The sequence below is a fragment of the Hevea brasiliensis genome, chromosome 12 (genome assembly GCF_030052815.1).
Source record: "Hevea brasiliensis isolate MT/VB/25A 57/8 chromosome 12, ASM3005281v1, whole genome shotgun sequence".
Lineage (NCBI taxonomy): Eukaryota > Viridiplantae > Streptophyta > Magnoliopsida > Malpighiales > Euphorbiaceae > Hevea > Hevea brasiliensis.
This window is the reverse complement of record NC_079504.1, coordinates 685,380-705,089: the sequence shown is the minus strand read 5'-3', so window position 1 is coordinate 705,089 and position 19,710 is coordinate 685,380. Positions and strand designations below refer to the sequence as shown.

At 32.6% G+C, this 19,710-nt stretch overlaps 3 protein-coding genes across 3 annotated transcripts; all 3 read right to left on the bottom strand.

Annotated features, from left to right (window-relative positions):
* Nucleotides 1–100: 100 nt before the first annotated feature.
* On the bottom strand, nucleotides 101–5,743 carry LOC110636104 (uncharacterized). Its single transcript, XM_021785659.2, has 15 exons — nucleotides 5,398–5,743; nucleotides 4,468–4,859; nucleotides 3,813–3,930; nucleotides 3,244–3,361; nucleotides 2,929–3,089; nucleotides 2,523–2,594; nucleotides 2,254–2,322; nucleotides 2,071–2,151; nucleotides 1,873–1,992; nucleotides 1,723–1,797; nucleotides 1,536–1,616; nucleotides 1,219–1,292; nucleotides 1,057–1,117; nucleotides 581–636; nucleotides 101–353 (listed from the first exon to the last, which is right to left on the bottom strand). The coding sequence occupies exons 1-15, from the start codon at nucleotides 5,524–5,526 to the stop codon at nucleotides 269–271; spliced, it is 1,692 nt and encodes a 563-aa protein (XP_021641351.2). The 5' UTR covers nucleotides 5,527–5,743; the 3' UTR covers nucleotides 101–268.
* Nucleotides 5,744–6,734: 991 nt separating this feature from the next.
* On the bottom strand, nucleotides 6,735–10,098 carry LOC110636119 (enoyl-CoA hydratase 2, peroxisomal). The gene is made up of 11 exons (XM_021785673.2): nucleotides 9,896–10,098; nucleotides 9,781–9,803; nucleotides 9,583–9,688; nucleotides 9,287–9,357; nucleotides 9,009–9,081; nucleotides 8,834–8,873; nucleotides 8,457–8,529; nucleotides 8,223–8,373; nucleotides 7,549–7,619; nucleotides 7,164–7,337; nucleotides 6,735–7,069 (listed from the first exon to the last, which is right to left on the bottom strand). The coding sequence occupies exons 1-11, from the start codon at nucleotides 9,950–9,952 to the stop codon at nucleotides 6,982–6,984; spliced, it is 927 nt and encodes a 308-aa protein (XP_021641365.2). The 5' UTR covers nucleotides 9,953–10,098; the 3' UTR covers nucleotides 6,735–6,981.
* A 2,087-nt stretch (nucleotides 10,099–12,185) lies between these two features.
* On the bottom strand, nucleotides 12,186–17,951 carry LOC110636110 (T-complex protein 1 subunit beta). Its single transcript, XM_021785665.2, has 12 exons — nucleotides 17,802–17,951; nucleotides 17,362–17,417; nucleotides 17,197–17,253; nucleotides 16,943–17,008; nucleotides 16,725–16,836; nucleotides 16,159–16,287; nucleotides 15,458–15,529; nucleotides 15,062–15,177; nucleotides 14,595–14,671; nucleotides 13,790–14,275; nucleotides 12,845–13,160; nucleotides 12,186–12,543 (listed from the first exon to the last, which is right to left on the bottom strand). The coding sequence occupies exons 2-12, from the start codon at nucleotides 17,365–17,367 to the stop codon at nucleotides 12,397–12,399; spliced, it is 1,584 nt and encodes a 527-aa protein (XP_021641357.2). The 5' UTR covers nucleotides 17,368–17,417; nucleotides 17,802–17,951; the 3' UTR covers nucleotides 12,186–12,396.
* Nucleotides 17,952–19,710: the final 1,759 nt, after the last annotated feature.

The window sequence follows — 19,710 nt, the reverse complement described above, 5'->3', positions numbered from 1 at the left end:
CCAAAGTTCCAAAATTGCTCGCATGTTTGCTATAGCTTCTCTATGCTAAATTATCAAATTGCAACTGGCAAAGTAACCAAAACAAAAAAGCACCAGGGGATGGAAAAAGTAGCAGACATGGATTCCTTGATGGTTTCGTGAACATAGTAAAAAAATTGCCCCTAATATTGAACGCAAAAACATCTTCAAACCTCAAAAATAGCAGATGGAAAGTAGTCAAAGGACTAGTTCGACAGGCAAAACCAGTCTCAATATAATGGCAACCAACTCATTCGACCAGGAAACAGTCCATTTTCACATCAGTAACATCGAGTTGGAGGATCTCTGCTCTGCATCCTAGAATTGATCCAATGCTGCCAAAGAGACAAGTTGATTTAAATTCCAAAAAAAAAAAAGTTAGAAATCTGAAAGAGAGAGAGAGAGAGAGAGGAGCAAACACCCAAAATGCCACTTATTCATGCTTTCATTGGTATCTTTTCATAGAAAGTGGGAAAAAATTCATGCAAAAAAGTAATGAGATTATGGTATAAGCTTCCTATGATCTAACAGATGAAAAATGATTATACATTTTTTAGCTTACCTTGGACATGTACGCCCTAGATCCCCATGTACAAATTCTTTGATATATGTCCCAGCCTGTGTTTCAACAATTATCATTAGCGCATTGCATTAAATGGATAACAGAAACAGCTCATACGTCATCATTCTGTTATATAGTGCTTCAGCAAATATTTCAAATGTCCATTGCTATTTCACTTTGATTGTGCAATTGCAAATCATAGCAATTTTAAAAATTGCACAGTTGCACATCCACACCTCAACTTAAATTCATCGTTGTACATATTTATGGAAAATACCACACCTCAACTTAAATTGCACAGTTGCAAATCCACACCTCAACTTAAATTCATCGTTGTACCTCAGTCCATAAATACCAGTTCATTCCATGCGTCCAGACTTAAGGAAGAATATTAACATTGCTTGGAAATCAAATATTTTTAACTATGATAGAATGTATCCAAATATATTATTAGAATTACAAGAGGAAGGGGTTACCTGGGTACATAGATGCAAAAGAAAATATTGAGAGCTCTCAGCAATTGTTTCTATTTTCATCCTAGAATTGAGAAATGGGGAAGTGCCTGTTAGACGATTGTGAACATAGACTAATAAACAAGCAAGAATAACACAACGCTATGTAATTGAAAATGCTCCAACCAATGTATAATCTTTTCACGTTCTAATGGACTCCGACGGTGAAGCACCCTAATTGGGGTTTTCTGCAAAATTTGCTGCACAGTGATAAGGGCCCAAAAGTTAAGCACTTGCATAAATCTTCAGCAAATAAATGGATAACAAGAACAGCTAACCTACAAAATTATTAATACTAAATCTGGTTGATGCAAGTGTAGAAGGCTTGAGGAAAATCATAAAAAGGTTAAGGTTGCATCTTTTGTTAACTGGATTAGAAATGCAGAAAAAACAAAGGAACAAAAAAAAAGGGAAGGGAAGTCAAGCTCACAGGAAAAACTCACCAAGTCCTTGAGGGAAGCAATTGACTGCAAGTCTTGATCTTCAAGTGGGCGAGAAATCCACACTAGCGCACAATATTGCTTCTGCAAGAAAATACAATTGTAAGTTTAATTTCCCCAAAGCATACGCTTTTATATCAGCATAAAGTAATACAAGCCAAAAGGGGATAACATATATATAGAAGAAGACCTGCTTTTCTGCTTCCCCTTCATGCATCAGAGTCCAGCCCTCATTGGCTACCATTTTAAGATTTTTAACTGCAACCTGCATAAAGAACATGTTTCTTGTTGAAAATATAAAGAAAACACATCCTTGAATTGAATTTGGTAAGCATCTCACCAATTTAGTATTTAAGTTATTTATCTTAGTCTCTATTTCTTTCACAAGAGCCTCAGATGGGACTTGGCGGGCATTTTGTATCTCAACCAGGAAAGGCCTGCCTGAACCCAGCATTCGAACCTAGAACCAATAATTTCATAGATCAAAACACGATTCATTTAATCAAAATGCATAAATAAGAGAGCAGATCTTCTATACATCGATATCCTCTCTACCAGCAGCATGAAACTTGTAACTGTCACCATGACACGCGGGAAGGATGTTGCCACCTATTATCTCCTATGCAGAACAAGAAGAAAACCAGTTAGTCTTTCATTCATCTTTCTGTAAGAACATCTTTCCATTAGGAAGATAATCATGATCAGCAGTAACAGTTGGTACCTCGACAGATGCTTCTCCCATTCTTTCATCATCAATGATCCAACGTGTTTGACTCACATTCCTCGAGAACTATAATATATAAAGCAGAAACATTTATTGAAAATTGCAAAAGAGGTGAAAAGTCAACATAGAAGTGATTTTTCATTTTAAACTGTGTGCCACATGTATGTTAAATCATAAATGTAGTATACCTGAGCCCATATACAAAGAAAATTCTTGTTTACTATGATATTGGCATGTTAAGAAATTTTCAAGTAATATTCAACTACCTTCAGGTATCTTCCACCAATGTATATAGGTGTCCTGTAGTAAAGAAACACCAAATGGCAGGGTTCATTGACCTGGAAACGTATATAACACAAACCCAGTAAGAAAACCATTTGAAAAAAAAAATAATCTACTACTAATCATAATACAGTTGATATTGGAAAAGTCAAATTGCCAACTTGTAGCTACAGGGTATTTCATCTCAAGCATTGAATAGCAGTTGCCGTGTTCATTTCTTTTGATCTAAATGAATAATAGACTATTCATGATTTTGAAGACCGTGAATTTCAAAATTCAGACTTGAAGTTCCAAGATAGTTAAAATAAATTGATGATTTGTACTTTATAGCAACTAGAGCAAACCCCATCTGAGTAGAGAGACCGAAGCAGAAACATGATGCGGAATTACCTTATCCTTGGGGAAGATGATGCACTCAGAAGATTCATGGTCTTCCAGACCATTAGTAGAACTCTCACCTAAAGCATTTCTGTTGGTTGTAGAGAAATCAAAACATTCATTGCTAGCATCCACTAACTTATTATTGACAGAGTCGAAACCAGGATTAGCAACTGCATAAATTAATGATGTTACGTCAGTGTCAAAATTTCAAATCAGGTTAGGGAATTAGAAACAACTGTGCTTTCAAAGATCTGTAGAAAATATCAATTCAGTGCTGCAGATCCAGTAACTGCATTTTATATGCATATCAAAAAATTTGCATACCTGTTTTTCTTCTCTTGCAACCTTCACCTCCTGCCGCTAAATTTGGAACCATACTTGATGGCTTAGTTTGGGCATATGTCAAACGGATACGACAAGAGCTTGGACCAGATTTTACATCCTGCAAAGCTTCAATTCAATGAATGATTATCGGAAAGTGAAATCATTGCACTCTCTACAGAATTTTCAAACTAAAGTTGAAAACTTCATTCTTTTTTCAAAGCATGGTATATTCCTGCTTCATGCAGAGCAAAAATTTGTACACATTTTCTCATGAAATAAAGACTAATAATTAAGATATACAAGTAAGAAATCCAATTTTTTTTATTTCCACCAGAAACACCTCAATTTTTAATGTAAAATAAGAAATGATTGTCCAATCACTAAAGTTGATTGTTATAGAGCTGACTACTCACTTAACCCTCATAATTAGAAGCTGTTACCCAAGTGATATGTCTCATAGTGAAGGGAATACTGCTATAGAAATCACAGTAAAAGGGAATAACAATACATAACTTAGAAATAAATTTGGTCAAGTGAAGAGGCCATGGAGAATACCTACAATCACTTACCAAAACTTTTTCAAGCAGATTTGCCATTGCAAACTTCAAGGCTTCCTTTGTAGAAATGCATTTAGAAAGTCTTTCTTCGAACCATAGCTCTGATCGGTACTTCCTTTTCATATACAAACTACAAAATGCAGAAACAGAAAGAAATATTTTCATTTTTTTAGCAGTTATAGTTTAAGAATTATTCAAAAAAGAAAGCTTCCAAAAGGAATGAAACAGAGATCAACCACTCTAGGAACACAGATAATAGTAATCAAACCAATGATTCTTAGGATTTGCTCATTTTTATTATAATACATAAACCAGGTTATCAAGAACTGACAAATCATTATGTGCATATGAAACATGCTGCCTATATGGCAACTTAGTCTGTACATTGCTTTATTGACCACAGGATTGTAGACAATTCATCAAGGGTAGTGAGTTACAAAGTTTCTTTTATTAAAAATAAAGTCACCCTAGAATTTCCCACAAATGAAAAAAGATCCCACAAACTTCAGCACATCCTATCAATTCAATGTGGAAGTTTCAAAATATACATATGAAAGGAATGTATAATCGAAAGATCAAAAACCTTGAAATTTTTGACATATCTAACATGATCTACAGCTTCAAAATCAGTAAACATCAAAAGTATTCATGGCAGAAGAACACTTACTGAATATTATGTTCATTTTCCTGGATAACTGGTGGTATGGAGACTTCAAGAGAAAAGCTATCAAGCTGATTACCCTCTTTCTTTATCTGTTCAGAAATTGATAGAGCTAAGCTAATAGCACTTCTTTTTTTCACCAGCATTCCTTTAGCATCATAGTAAATGAACTGCAAGATACCCAAACAAATGCTGCATATTTCTGGCTCAACTTCTGAATCATCAGATGAAGAAGGATCTTTCTTGTCTTCGTCTCCTTTCAAGCTGGATACTGCCATATGCTCTTCTGGACATGATGGCTCTCCAAGAATAGCACACATAACTAACGATGAGGGAGAAGAGCAAGAATAAACATGTCCATGCATCCCAAACAGCCGAAAGATGCATCTCATGCATACCTGAAAGAAGTGCTTAATTTAGGACCTTAAAATGACATTCATATAGAATCACTATTTCCAAGTTGACCACAGAATCAATGTAGTTATTGCAGTTCTTAACTGTCCTACTTCAAAGTACCAAATTGGCATCACCAAGGGAAATGAAGCGAAATTTCAAAGAAAACCCGGTGCCAAATGGACGCTTTGAAAACCCTAGTCCTCATATTCAGTACCAAGAACTCGCAAGGAAAACCAAAGGAACAGAATACTCCAAAATCTTACAACCACCATTAAACTGTCAACTACTTAGAATATGCCAATTAATCATTTAAATCGTCTTTTCTCATGTTTTCTCGGCAATCAAACAAACAAGTAAACGAGTCCATTTGGTTAGTTTCGAAGTCAGCTTCTGTCTCAAACCATGACAATAATTCAATAAGAAAGCGGAAACAGAATTTACGAAACTGAATACTAAAAGCTGTTCGATAGTAGAGATACAATGAAAAACCCTAATTAAGCAATATACTAAAATGTTTGGATCATTAGAAAGGTGACGAACCCCAATGGATAGCAAGTCCTTTACGACGTGAGAAGGCAAAGAACGAACAGCATCTCTGAAGAGTTGCATGTCCTCGCCACCGAAGGCCGTGTAGGAGTTAACGTCCGCAGCTTCACTCTCGCTAGACATTTGAAAACAGTTCTCCGGCGAAGGCAATTGGCGACACTGGCTCCTTGGCGCGGAATGAGCAGTTGATGTCTGTGGGAGTAGGAGAAGTGGGGGAACTGATATTTGTGTGTATATATGCAAAACACAGTTAGCTTTGTACAAAACACTTAAGCACCTAGATCTTGACCGTGGAATCAAACTACGAACAGGATACGCCGTGTCTCTGTCTTTGAGCCATCCGTCCGATTAAATTACGAAATCAAGTAACTAATGCAATCATATGATGAGCTTTGTTTTTACCTTTTACTGTTTTACACAATGTCAATACAGTTTCCATAATCAAATAAGCTCATACCTGAGCATTTAAAACCATGGAAGTCTTAAATTTAATTTTAATTAAAATTTAGTAAAAAAAATATATAATTCTTAAATATTAAATTTTTAATACCTTAAAAATTACTATGTATCATATTTCATATGATAATTTATAACAGTTATTATTTATTTTTTTAGTAAAGTTATTATTTCACTTTAAACATATAAAAAAGTAATATTTTTTAAAAGATATTATTTCTATAATGAAAATTCTTCAAAGAAACATTTCAAATCTCCTAAATGATAATAGAATCCAACTCAAATATCCATCGTGCCCAACTCAAGTAAAAAAGAATTTTAAGTCTGTTTTTCCATTTAATCCAATTCGTATAATCCACTAGATGAGCTCATTTGACCGTAATACTTTAATTTCTATAAAATGAAATTAAAATATTTTCAAATTTTAATTAATAGATTATCATATTAACACAATTAAAATTTATGTTAGTACAATTAAAATTCATACTCTATGGTTTGAAAAATTTTAAAAATATCTTAATTTCACTTTATATAAATTATAATATATCATAAGACATTTTAAAAGTTTTAAATAACAGGAGATTTTTTTTGTAAAATAGTATATTCAGCCACTTAATTCATGTGATGATTGAAAATTTTTTATTTAAAAAGAATTTGATCAAAATATATATAAAAAATTATTAAAAAAAATCCTCATTTACTGTAGTTAAATATACTTCCATCAGTCCAGGTTCGGTCAAAAGCAAGTCATACACAAAACGTACAATTCAGGTTTGAACAAAAGCTTATCATCCATGCTAGAGCAGAGCATAGCATTTGCCAAGAAAATATTTACTAGTGGGCAAATGAATCAACATTTTCAATGGACAGACATCTAGGGCAGAATAGAAGCAAAGATCTTTGTAATTGTATCGATAAAATTTGTTTATCTGGAATGAAAATAAGAGGATCACCGTAAATCTGTAATAAAACCACAGTTCACGCTTTTCTTGAACACCATGAAAGCTATTCTTATTCCTTTAACAAGCAAATTCTCTCTTGCAATGATAAGGTCTAGCAACCATTATTTAAGAAATAAATTTAGAGAGTCAAATCCTCTTGTTTGATACCTACGAAATTAATTTACAGCGATGATGTTAAATGATGGAGGCCCACAAAGCCTGACAAAACTGCCCGGTTTCTTTCTTTTACCTTTGCCTGATATATAACCCTGCAGATAATAATACCCATCTCAGTAAACGTCAAAGGAACACAAAAATATAAGTAAACAAACAAAATCATCGTTTAAAAGGAAATGCATCCACCTCAAACCATCAAGCCACATTTCAGTGATCAAGGTTTCACCAGGGTACACATGTAAAAGGAATCGCCCAAATATGTTCTTAACAATGGTTGCATCTCCTCTACAAATGCATTTGATGATGGCCCTAACTGCAAATCCAAGTGTGCATAGCCCATGCAATATTGGACAGGAGAATCTTCACCATGAGATAACACAAGATTAGATCAAATATTTTGTGTTTCCTTTGGAACATAGATTAAATCAAAGTTCAGGGTGTATGTGGATGCCGAATGAATATAGAAATAAAAACAATGCAAAGCGGCCACTATGTCAAAAGGTAAATGAAAGGAAAGCCATACTCGCAAAATCATAGCCATAAGGAGATTGACATTGACAGGTATACCTACCCCGCAACTTTAGCAATCATAGGATCTGAATGGAGAGGATTATAATCACCAGATAGCCTATATAACAATGCCTAAAAAAAAGAGGAGAAAGACAAAATCAAGAATAGATATCTCAAATGCACAATCTAAATGGAGAAGGAATAAAAGTAAACTCCTTAAGAAACCACTGAGACTAGGCCTTTGAAATTGTGAGCCATATATGTGAGAACATCAAGAAGTAACTTTAATGTAGTGCTGGCAATATCACAAATTTATTAAAGATAAAGAAACATGAGTTACTAGTTTAATGCACTATTAAGAGTTCAATAGAAGCAGAAATGATGAAGACAGCAAGTCAGGTTTCATCATAAGCTTTCACCCAATTAAAGGAAGTACTATGCTCTCAGTGCTTGCCAAACTTTGAAGTAATAGTCAGCATCAAGCATCACACCTTTTAAAATAGCAAAACCATAGGAAAATTTATTTTAAAAAATGCGCATGATATATGTTCTCTTGGTCACCAATATTGCCAGCTAGAAAGGGTAGCACTTCTTTCCCTCTCCATGTTTATTATCCCAAATTTCACTATAGTTTCATGTGAAAGTAGCATATAAATTGAAACAATTAACAGTGTGCCTTCAATTTTAATCACTGCAAATTTCTGTTCTGGCAGTAACGGGAACTGTACTGCTTGCCTGAGATGGTTGAATAAGATCTTCAAATACTGCAAAAGGTTGACTTTTTGGAATTTTAGCAGCTGCAACCTGGTTGTTTGGATAATTGGAGTAAGAATATGGGCGAGTTGAGTTTGAGAAGCCACCAGCACCTCGAAGAAAAATAGTTGATCTGCAGAGTGCAAAACAAATAGTATCTCATCTAAGATCAATAACATTGCAGTGAAGAATTGGATATTTTAAGAATGCACTCACCTGTTCATGCATAATAATTCACCAGACTCTTTCTCATAACTTTTTGTTTCAATCTCAACAATAGCTGCCTTACCTGAATTATTAGGAGAAACAATTATCATATACAATGTCAATAACTGTACTTCTACTACATTTCATGAAATGGGTGTGAACTTCCAGATAGACTTGTTTCAAGATCTGTGAGATTTTTACTTTCATTTACGTTCCCAACCCAAAACTATGACCTGTGAGATAAACCACTAATTCATACTAATTCTACATGTGAGTTCAGGACATGTTGAGCATTTGAAACTATACTACCATGGGCTTCGCACCAAAGTAAATGTGTGCAGCAACAAGGTTTTCAGTTGAAAGTGTCTCCTATAATGAACACAAACCTTTGTCATGCAATCCAGCGAGACTAACTTTATTTTGTATCTGCATCAGGAATGGAATAAATTACTCAATTACAAAAACTAAATGACTAGAAGCAAACAAAATGTTGGAAAAAAATAAGGTGCAAAATTCACCAAGTACTTATATTCAAATGGGCAATCAGCAAAGAAAACTTACCGATGCACTTGATGGAAATGGCCTATACAGTTCTATATATTGCTGTCCATGCAGAAGAAGACGTGGATCATATCTGTTAGAATTAAAACCAGAAAATGCACATGAGTTCTCTTTTGGTACAATAAAATTATGAAAATATCTAGAAAAGCATAAGGTATTCACCAAGATAACAATTCATTTAGGAGAAATATATATGAGCCTAAATAGAATTCAATAAATATTAAGAAAATTAAACGTAGGAAGGAAACCTTCACACACTCAAATGCAATAGTACTTACTGCAGGCCAGGCAAATCTATACCATTTGTCATCGATCCAAGTGAAAGTAGAGCAGCAAATGTTGGCAAGACCTACAAAGTACAAACCCAGAAATATGATGGTAAAAACTAACATAACATGAAAACAGAAACCATAGATAATAAGACAAAAACTACAACTACTTCAGACTTCTTTTGATACCAACAGGGCGAGCTCACAGAATTGGTGATTTTGATTAGATGAATTATTTATAAATAATTGACACAAAATGTCACTCTACATAATTAAACCAACTGAATCAACAAGCAATAAAATACCTGAATAGATTGCTGCCCATTTTCATGATAAACATATTTGAGCTCGTCAGCATCAATGGCATCGCGACCACAAGCTCCAACGCCCAAGGCATAAATTGCTGCATCTCTGCGGAAATATCTTGCTTCTATTTACCAATTCAAGAAAAAAAACCCTTGAAATTTTAGCATCTAAAAGCAAGTAAAACACAAGAGCTCTACCTTTCGGTATAAACGTACGTTGACTGCCACGATATGCAAAAAAAAAAAAAAAGGAGGGAAATGTTAGAAGATAGAATCCTAAAAAGAATAATTTCACATATCAAAGAGAAAATACCTCAGGGAATTTATGAGCAAGAACGCGATCATGATCGAACTGTGAACGCTCTGCCATTAGAGGCGTTATCTTTTCAAGTCGTAAAACAAGAAACTATGAAAGTTGAGACTGTATAATCATATCTGAGCTAAGGGAGACCTGTAAATTATCAATTGTTGGAAAATTGGGCACGCAACTTGGAACGACAATCGAGGCAGAGTAGTTAGCTAGTGGTAAACGGGTCGGTCTGATTCGGAGTTTGGATTTGAATTATTTTTAACTGTTTTGTTTAATGAAAAATTGAGAAAAAAAAAAAAGTAACTGAAATTATAAGGAAAGGGGTCATTATTTTCCATATAAATTCTTTTTATATAGAAGGCAAGAGGAAAAAAAAGTGATTTGTTTATCTTATTATTCAGCTTATATTGAAAAAATAAAATTATATTAAAAAATAATTATTAGGAAAAATATTTTTTTTCTCAATTTAGACAGAAAATAAAATGGTTTTCAGAAATCTCATAATTTTTTTTATTTATCCTATTTCCTTCCTAAAAAAAAAATGAAATGATTTATTTATTTTTCATGTTTTGATTTAGAAAAAATAAAGAGGTAAAATTACTCTATTTTTATTATTATATTCATATTAAATAAATAAATAAATTCTCATAATTTTTTCTTATAAAATAAGAGAATTAAATTTTTAATTTTTTTATTTTTTTTTAAATATATTTTTTTTCATTATTTTTCTCTCCCTTTTTCTCTTGTGTTACTTTTTAGATGATGTTCAATTGAATTATTTTGAATTGGAACAGATTTAAGTTGTTTATTATATAATTATATAAAAGTTGTTTTAAATTAAATTTAAATTAATTTGTAAATCATAAATTATTTTAAGTTAAAATTAATTTTTATTTTAAAAAATAAAGTCAAAAGAACAATCATAGCAAAATTCGTTCAAGTAAGTTATATTGTTTTAATTTATATAATATTCTAGTAATTGAATTTTAAATGAATCATTTTATTTTTAAACAATTAAAATATGAAAAAATTATTTACCTACAATTAAAAAAATGATGGATGCAAATATAATGAAATAATTAAAGTTTTTTTCTTTTTGAAAATTAAGATATTTAAATTATTTTGAAAATGACTTTTTATTCTTAATTTTTTTAATAACTTAAGTACTTTTAAGTTTTATTTTTTAATAAATAAAAAATGAATCATGAATGAGTTTTTTCTTTATACAATATAAATTTTTACCGTTGAGAGAAATAATAATGGGTAAAAATTAATCTAAGTGGGTTTTGTATAGTGATTAATGTGTGACAATTTGAAAATAATTTCACTTTACAGTATGTCCAGCATACGAAAAGAACAGTAAAATAAAAATTAAAAAATGCCTTAATCAATAAAAAAAAATTAAACGTAAAAATAAGAAATAAGTACATTAAATTGTTATTAAAAATACCACCTTACGACTATCAAAATCAATCTCTAATTCACATGCATCATCTAGATAAAAAAAAATTTCCCTTTCTGTATTAATCGTGCGCTCGAGGATCATGCTCTAGTTCCGAATTGCACCCATCGGAGTAATTCAAGAATTTAATTTTTTTTATAATTTTTTTAAAAATTTCTATATAAAGAAATGACTTCATCCTTTTTGATATTTTTTTGAAGTTAAAACACACAACAATTTTAATAAAGGCATATCTTCATAGGGTTAGCAAGAGACGATTTTAAATTTAAATTGATAATTTTAATTTAAAGCTAAAAAAAAATATAGAATACTCTTATATTTTCCATCAATGAAAATAAATCTCCGCAACCCACATAATTATTTGTGAAGTACACACATATCAAATGTATAGGTAGTCTAATTATTATTATTATTTTAAGTATAGGAAGTGTGAGAAAATAGAAAACAACCTTAAAAAAAATCTCACCATATAACCTAACAATTGTGCTTTTATTAAATAATAAAAAAAAAAAATAACAATCATCCCTTAAACCAAATCATAAAATCCCTCAGCACCCATTTTAAGTTTCAATTTTGATTTGATTCAATTCAATATCCACTTTAACTAACTTGATTTTAATAAATTTCAATCCGTACCATGGCCGATTCCGCATCAATATACAAAATAAAACTCATAAAACTAAAGAGTCTGACCACTGAACTAGCACCTTAAAATAACGAGTTACACGTAGAACAATTTCACAACTCAGAGAGCCATAACTAGGTCGTACGCGCCATTCAGCAGAATCAGAATTAAGATATCACCAATTTTGGCCTATCATGCACTATGCATCATAAAACACTCGAGATATAATTGCTATTAATTCCAAAATGCAAGAATTCGGTAACAATGGCTGCGTTTCCGGAACACAACTGAAGCTCAAAAAAATCAAGAGGAATCCTCGGTGAAATTAATATCAATGCGGTACTGATGCCTCGCAAATGCCAAGAAAACCGAGAGCATTACAACAAATGTCCTTGTCCAGAAAAAACGTCCTAGTTTTCACATTCTGTCTTCTCTCCTTCTTGGGGCACAAGTAATGATTTCGTCCACTCTGAGAATCATTTCAGCAGCCTCAGTTGCAGAGAGTAGTATGGCCTGCTTAACTTTAAAAGCTTCAGAAATGCCGAGCTCAGCCATATCTCCCACCTGCAAGATTTGCAAGATGTTAGGAGTCGAGAAATGGAAATTTAGTACATTGTTATTAAAACTCAGGCATCTAGTCCAAGCAACAAAATTGCCATAGAACAGCCAACAAAAATTTGTGTCCAATCTTCCAAGACACCAATGCTTAGCACTACTAAGAGATTTTTTTTGTTTCAATAGTCCTGTGAATGTAAATAACCAGAGGGTATTGCATTTCAGGTACCATTACAGAATCCATACATCACTGGGAACTGAAGCACACGACCACTTAAATATACCTAAACTTTCCATTCCTAGTACTTACAGATCCAGTGATAACATCAATCCCTGCTGCGCAACCCTCCTTCTGGTGCTCTGCTCGGAGCTGTGCTACAAGTTCAGCACTGTCTAAACCAGCATTATCTGCAATGATAGTTGGAATTGCAACAAGTGCCCTTGAGAATGCTTCAATAGCATGGGACTTCTTCCCCGGAGTTACTCGAGCCAGCTCATCCACATCCCTTGCCATCACCATCTCGGGCCATCCACCACCAAGCAAAACCCTACTGTCATTGACTGTCTGAGACAGCACACACAAGGCATCATGGAGAGATCTTTCTGCCTCATCAAGCACATGATGGCTGCCAGAGATAATGACACATTATAAACAAAAGAAGTGCTATTTATGTTTGGATTAAAGGCAAATGAAAATATCTGACCATCTGTTAGATTGGTTTTGGGCTAAGTCCATTGTTTAAATTTGCTAGATATTTATGTATTTGGAATTAGTAAAATCCATAAGAAAAGTGGAGGGCAAAAAATGAAGGATTTCAAATTTAGAGCAATCTAACAGAAAAACATAATCAAGACACGAAGTGCACAAGGTTAGGCCCCAAGCCTCAAAACTGGACATTTGTTATCCCATATCCCTGGCATAGTTGGGGATAAACTCCAAGGAAAAGGGCAATTTCTTTCTGAACTAGAAACCACAAGTATCATAATAGTGCAGTCCAATTGCGTATATCATTATATTAAAAAAAAGGCATCCCATAAAACAGGCTTCCTACTTTATGAAGGTTGGGGTAGGGTCATCTATAGCATTCAGCCTTCTCCATTCCATTCTCCCTACCTTTTGCAAAGCCTGTTTCCACAACTCAAACCTGTGACCTTTCAGTCATAAACGAGCAACCATCTTGTTGCACCATAGCTTGTCCTCAATATCATTATATAAGCTGGAATAAAATTTAAAAGGGAAAGTTCAGCTAATTACCTTGCACCTCTCAGCACAATAGTACATGCCTGACCCATTGCAACACCAGAGAAGTGGATCAACTTGTCCTCACCAATCATGATTTCCTCAATAAGCTTGCAGTGCCCAAGCTTAACCGACTCAGGATTATCAAAGGTTGATGCAATTTCACCACCAGTTACTAAAGCCAGACGTTCAATCCCATCAAAATCAGCATGCTCAATTGCAAGTATCCCAGCATTAGCAAAAAGTTCCTCGGGGAAATTGTAAATCAATTGCCTGTTTACAAAGCAGTTAATCCCATGAGCTATTATCTTATCCACCTTTTCTCTCATTTTTTGCTTCTCAGCTGCTTCAATATCAGCAACCCTAGACATTGAATCAACACGAACACGTGCACCATAGATCTTTACTTTGTCTGTGTCCATTGCAGTATTTGCCACCAAAATTTTTGCATTCTCTATGCGCTTTGGTTGCCCAATACCTATTTTTTTGTCAAGAATAAATCTGAAGAAACAAAAGACCCCAATTTAAACTATTGAAAAACCTATCAGGTCTCAGTAGATTAGTGACATGGAATGATACATCCTGGGTCTACTAGGTAAAGATGTCATCCCATGTTCTATCATAGTATGGCTGTTTACAAGAAACAGATGGATCTACAAAGACACTGTAGAAGTTGCAAAATAATTTACACAACTTCCGGGTTATGAAGTTACATATTAGCAAAAAAGAAGGCTATGTTTAGTACTCAAGCATGGAAATTCATGTGCCATACCATGAAAACCTCAAAATGAAATAAGACTCAATATGTCCACATACTCACCCTTCATCCAAGAAAGAATCCTTCAGTGAACTCCCAGGCTTCTTGATAATTTGAATAGACTCTAAGTTTGTACTACCCTGCCATTTCAATTAGCAAAACAAGACAAAATCAATAAAAAGGAGGCAAGGAAGAAGAAGAGGGACATAAACATTTTGATTATTGAAGAAATTGTCAAAGCAATTTGAAACAAGATCAAAGCACAAACAATAGATCTTGGAAGGAAGAGAAAAAAAAGGTTTAAGTACAGATAGTGTTTTGAAAAAACACACCGTCATTTGGTACACAAAGTACACTAAAAGAAAAAAACAAGAATAACCTGCTGCATTGCATAAATTTTGAACATCAAGTATAATGATAGCACTTGATGGATTATGAAAGCCACTACTGTTATGCCACAATAACAACAACAACAATAATATTATAATAATAATATAAAGTAATTTAATATATATGAAATAATAGTCCACCTTTAGCCTCAAAACAGCATCCACAGCTAGTTTTGCAAAATGTTCCTTATCCTGTGATAAAATTTTGGAACTCAAAGTGGTCATTGCAATCTTCATCAAGTCCAGCTTGAATTTTTCTGCGTTATTCAATAATGACACACATTATACAGGCAAAAAAGCCAGTCAAGCAATAATACGCATGATCAAGATTATTATAAACATGCAAATATATAGATGCACTTCACAGTAAAACAAATTAGTATAAGATCAACTTCTGCACCAGTTCATTTCAATAAAATTTCAGAGGCATAAACTTAAAAAAAGAAAGTTAAATAAACAATGCAACACCATGAACAACATTTTGCATGCAAGACTTCTGAAAAGGTTGGCATTAAGTATTTTAGAAATAATGAGTACCTTCATTCTCTTTGTTGTCCACAACTTTTTGCAACAAAGCATTGCGGGCACATTCTGCTGCCATTCGATAACCTGAACAGTCAAACATGCCCTATTGTAATATCTCACATTAGGAAAGCAAAGTTTTGAATTAATAATGGCTTTTCAAAGATTTGGGATCTACAATCATAAAAAACCACATTAATGACTGACAGTATTCAAAGTAGAAAGTTTTCAACAGAGAGGGAAAATATTGCATGATAACATTCAGTCTTCACATCAACCATTGATACATATCAGCAATTCAGCATACAGGACCTTACATGATGTTTTCATTGATATAATTTGCCCACCACTATGCAAAACAGAATAAAGTTGCCAACATTTTTTTGGTAAACATAGAATTATGAAGGAGAATATTGCGAGGAAGATTAGTCATCCTCTGGATAATAAAATCTGATATGAATAATGATGGAAACACAATATTCAAACTCTGATTTTGCAAGAAAGATAAAAAATCACAATATCCAACAACTACATGAATTAAAGCATGAAACACCATAAAGTACACAAGATAAGAAAAATGAGGGAGAATATAGTTCCAAATTTTGGTGACAATGAACAATTGGAAGTTTAAAGAACCCCTGTGATAATAAAAAGGGTAAATGCAAAGGAGAAGGAAGAACTCAAAGAAACACAAAACCAAAATTTTATAGCAAAACCTGCAATTATTGTCATTGGGTGAATCTTTGCGGCCACCAGCTTTTCTGCCTCCCTCAAAAGCTCCCCAGCCAAAACAACAACAGAAGTTGTTCCATCACCAACTTCATCATCTTGAACTTTTGAAATGTCTGACCAATCAAATAATGATTTCCATCAAGGTAAGACTGCCATCAGATCATAGAGAGCTATGTACTTAGTTTTATTTATTGATGATTTCCAACAATTTGCAGCACGGCTAGCTGCACTGTATTCAATTCCAATATGCAGAATTGCAGATAAATTCTCCATATGAGAGGAGAAATTTTCAACTTTTTATATCTTCTCTAGAGGAAAGGACTGGCTAGCAATTAGGCTTTGCTCAGGCAACATGTAAAGATTCATATAAAGACTAAAATTGATTGCAAGAGAGGTCTTTGTCAACAAAATCCCCAGCTACAAGCAACAAGTTTCAAATAAATCATAGGCACACCCAAATGACACAAAGACTTTACTCACTTTCAAAAATATGAAAAGAAAACTAGATAAGCCACAATATATGCAAGACAAAGCAGCAATGGAAGGATACCAACTAGAACTTTAGCAGCTGCGTTATCAATATGAAGGGACTTTAAGATGGTGGCCCCATCATTTGTAACAGTAACTTCACGTCCTCTGCCTGTTGACTGCAAAATTTTGTCCTGCATACATGGTACAACAGATAAGCAGGTAGCATACTAAAATAAAGAAAAAAATTATCAGCAACCCTTCTAAATTGACAACATAATAATGAATAAAGAAGCATACCATCCCTTTTGGTCCTAACGTTGTCTTGACCAAGTCAGCAATTGCCATTGCACCAACAAATGATGCCTTAAAAAGGAAATATTCAAATTATGATGGACAGAATGTAATAGAAGCATCATTTAGTAAAATAGCAGGGAAAATAACTAACGTAGACAAGTTACTTTCTCACAATTTTGTGAGTGATATACATTATTCTTTGATGAATCACTTAACGCGTGCATCAAGGTTACCATGCAAACCAGTACAAAACTCACCATTCTGGCACGCTCTCCTTTTTCTTCACTAGCTTCATCTTTAAGAATTCTCTCAACCTATGAATAAAAAAATAATAATAATAAATAACAAGTCAAGCTACAAGGTGCACCATGAAAAGAAAAGAAGGGTTAGGGGAGCTGAGAAACAGCCAGTGACTAACATACCGCCATTAGACAGCGTAAATGAAGACAGCTTGAATATAGATCCTCAAAATTATAATCTGAAAATCAGCAACGCAAAACATTAACCCAACAAAACACACCTAATCGGAACTTATATATGTGAAAACAACACTAAACTTTCACAAAAACTATCTGCAAACTTTCTGCAAATCTAAGAAACGAGGCGAGCATTTGGTTTGGGGAAAGAGTAAAAAATAATAATGATACAAAAATAATAGCCAAAAGTGTTAAATAAATAAATAAATAAAGTTTTTGGTAATATTTCCCATTTCTTACTCTTTTTCCTGAGAACCAAGCAGATTGAGTGAGGAAAATGAACACACAACTCAAAGAGAAATGTATTACAGATTCAAGAGCAAAATCACACTATAAATTAGAAAGCGACAATAAAACCCGCGAAGGAAAATTAATGTAGTGCCCACCTGAAGGGAAGTCGGAGACGATCGACGGGTACTTTTTGAGACTTTGGATCCCGCCGAAAATGTGACTAGGGCGTCTAGTTATGGTTTTTCCTTCTATACCAGCAGTCGAGTGACATAGTGCTGATCATCCTTATCATGGCACATGGGTTCTACCTCTGATTTCTATCACGTAGTACTACTTTAGTGAGATCAATGACGTTAGAGTGTAGGACCGGATGAACAACCGTTTGATTTGGGGTATACAGTGGACTAGAGCGTGCTTGATAAGTTGCGATTACGCTGTCGGAGCAAAAGATGCCCATGACCCGTAGACTCGCTATATAAGAAGGCCATGTCCAAGAACAGGAAAAAGCCCAATGCCGAAAAAAATTTAAATATCTTTTGATTAGAGATTTATTTAATATATCAAAACTAATCAATAAATTCAATACGTTTTCTTGCATACGAGAAATCATGGATTTTTTTTTTTAAGATTTATCATATGAGTTTGAGCTATCTGTGGTTGCATTTTTATATTTTTAATTTTAATTTTCATACATATTAACACTTTTATTTATAATTGATAAAAAAAATGAATTATCACCTTTTTTTAGCAATAATGCTCGGCCGGATAGCAACATGACTCAACCGTCTTAATTAACCTAAAAAAGTTCAAATTTTAAAATTTTAAACTCGAAACCTTAAAAATTTAAATTTTAAACATTTAAACAATAAACTTTAAACTTTAAATCCTAAAAATTTAAATTTTAAAATCTAAATCTTAAAAATCTAAATTTTAAAAATTTAAACTTAATTCTAGAATTTTAGAGCATAGGGTTTAATTTTTTAGAGTCTAGGGTTTAAATTTTTAGAATTTAATTTTTCAAAATTTAGATTTTTAAAATTTTAGGTCTAAAATTTGAAAATTTAAATTTTTAGAGATTTATATATATAATTGTTGGTACAAGAAGCATTACTCTTTATTTTTTTAACAGTTATTAGGTTGTTGACAAGAGAGTCTAAATCTAATGCATTAGGAAATTTTGGTGGAACAATTAATGCCGAGTGATGTGATATTTATTTTAGAATTTTTTTTTTTTCAATTATTTGTACTGAAAATATATGACTTGGTTAAGTCAGTCTCTTCTTAATTGTTGTTAAAATTACTTCAGCTATCTATGCAAGCATTAAAATACCAAAACAAGTTGGTAAATAGTCTTTCAATATCAATCTATAAAGAAAAATTATATATATATATATATTTTTATAATCTAACTCTTATTAGAACTTGAATTAGAGACATTATAACTTTAGAGAATTCTAATACCCTTAAATTAAAGTTAAAGACTTAATTTCTACCTAATATTACAGGCTAGATTTATTTTAAATGATCAAAATATATTTGATATATATAATGGATTTAGGTAAAATTAAATTATACCTAAAATTTATTTACAACTATATTAATAGAATAATACAAAGTTAATATATGTTGTTAAAATATGAAATATATAATTAATTTACACATAATTATATTAATTTAATAAATAAATAATAAATATATAAATAAGAATTATTGATTTATTTTTTTAATTTTCACTTGATTTATTGGTAATTCTATTATTTAATTTCTAATAATTTATAAAATTTTTATTCAAATTAGAAAAATATTTTATAAAAAAATATAAAATACGATCCCTCACAATAAACTTAAAATGAGGTATTTTCTTTTCTTCCCCTCCAAGAATAAAAAATTTTACTTAAAACTTAAGTTTATTTAGAACCAAAACATCACTGAAAAAACATAAAAATAATACCAGAAACAGAAGATATCATAGATGGAAAACTCATGAATAATGCAAATTAATACAAACTTCAATTAATTGATAGAGCCAGCTTGAGAATGAGCTGGCCTTAATGCCTTATATAA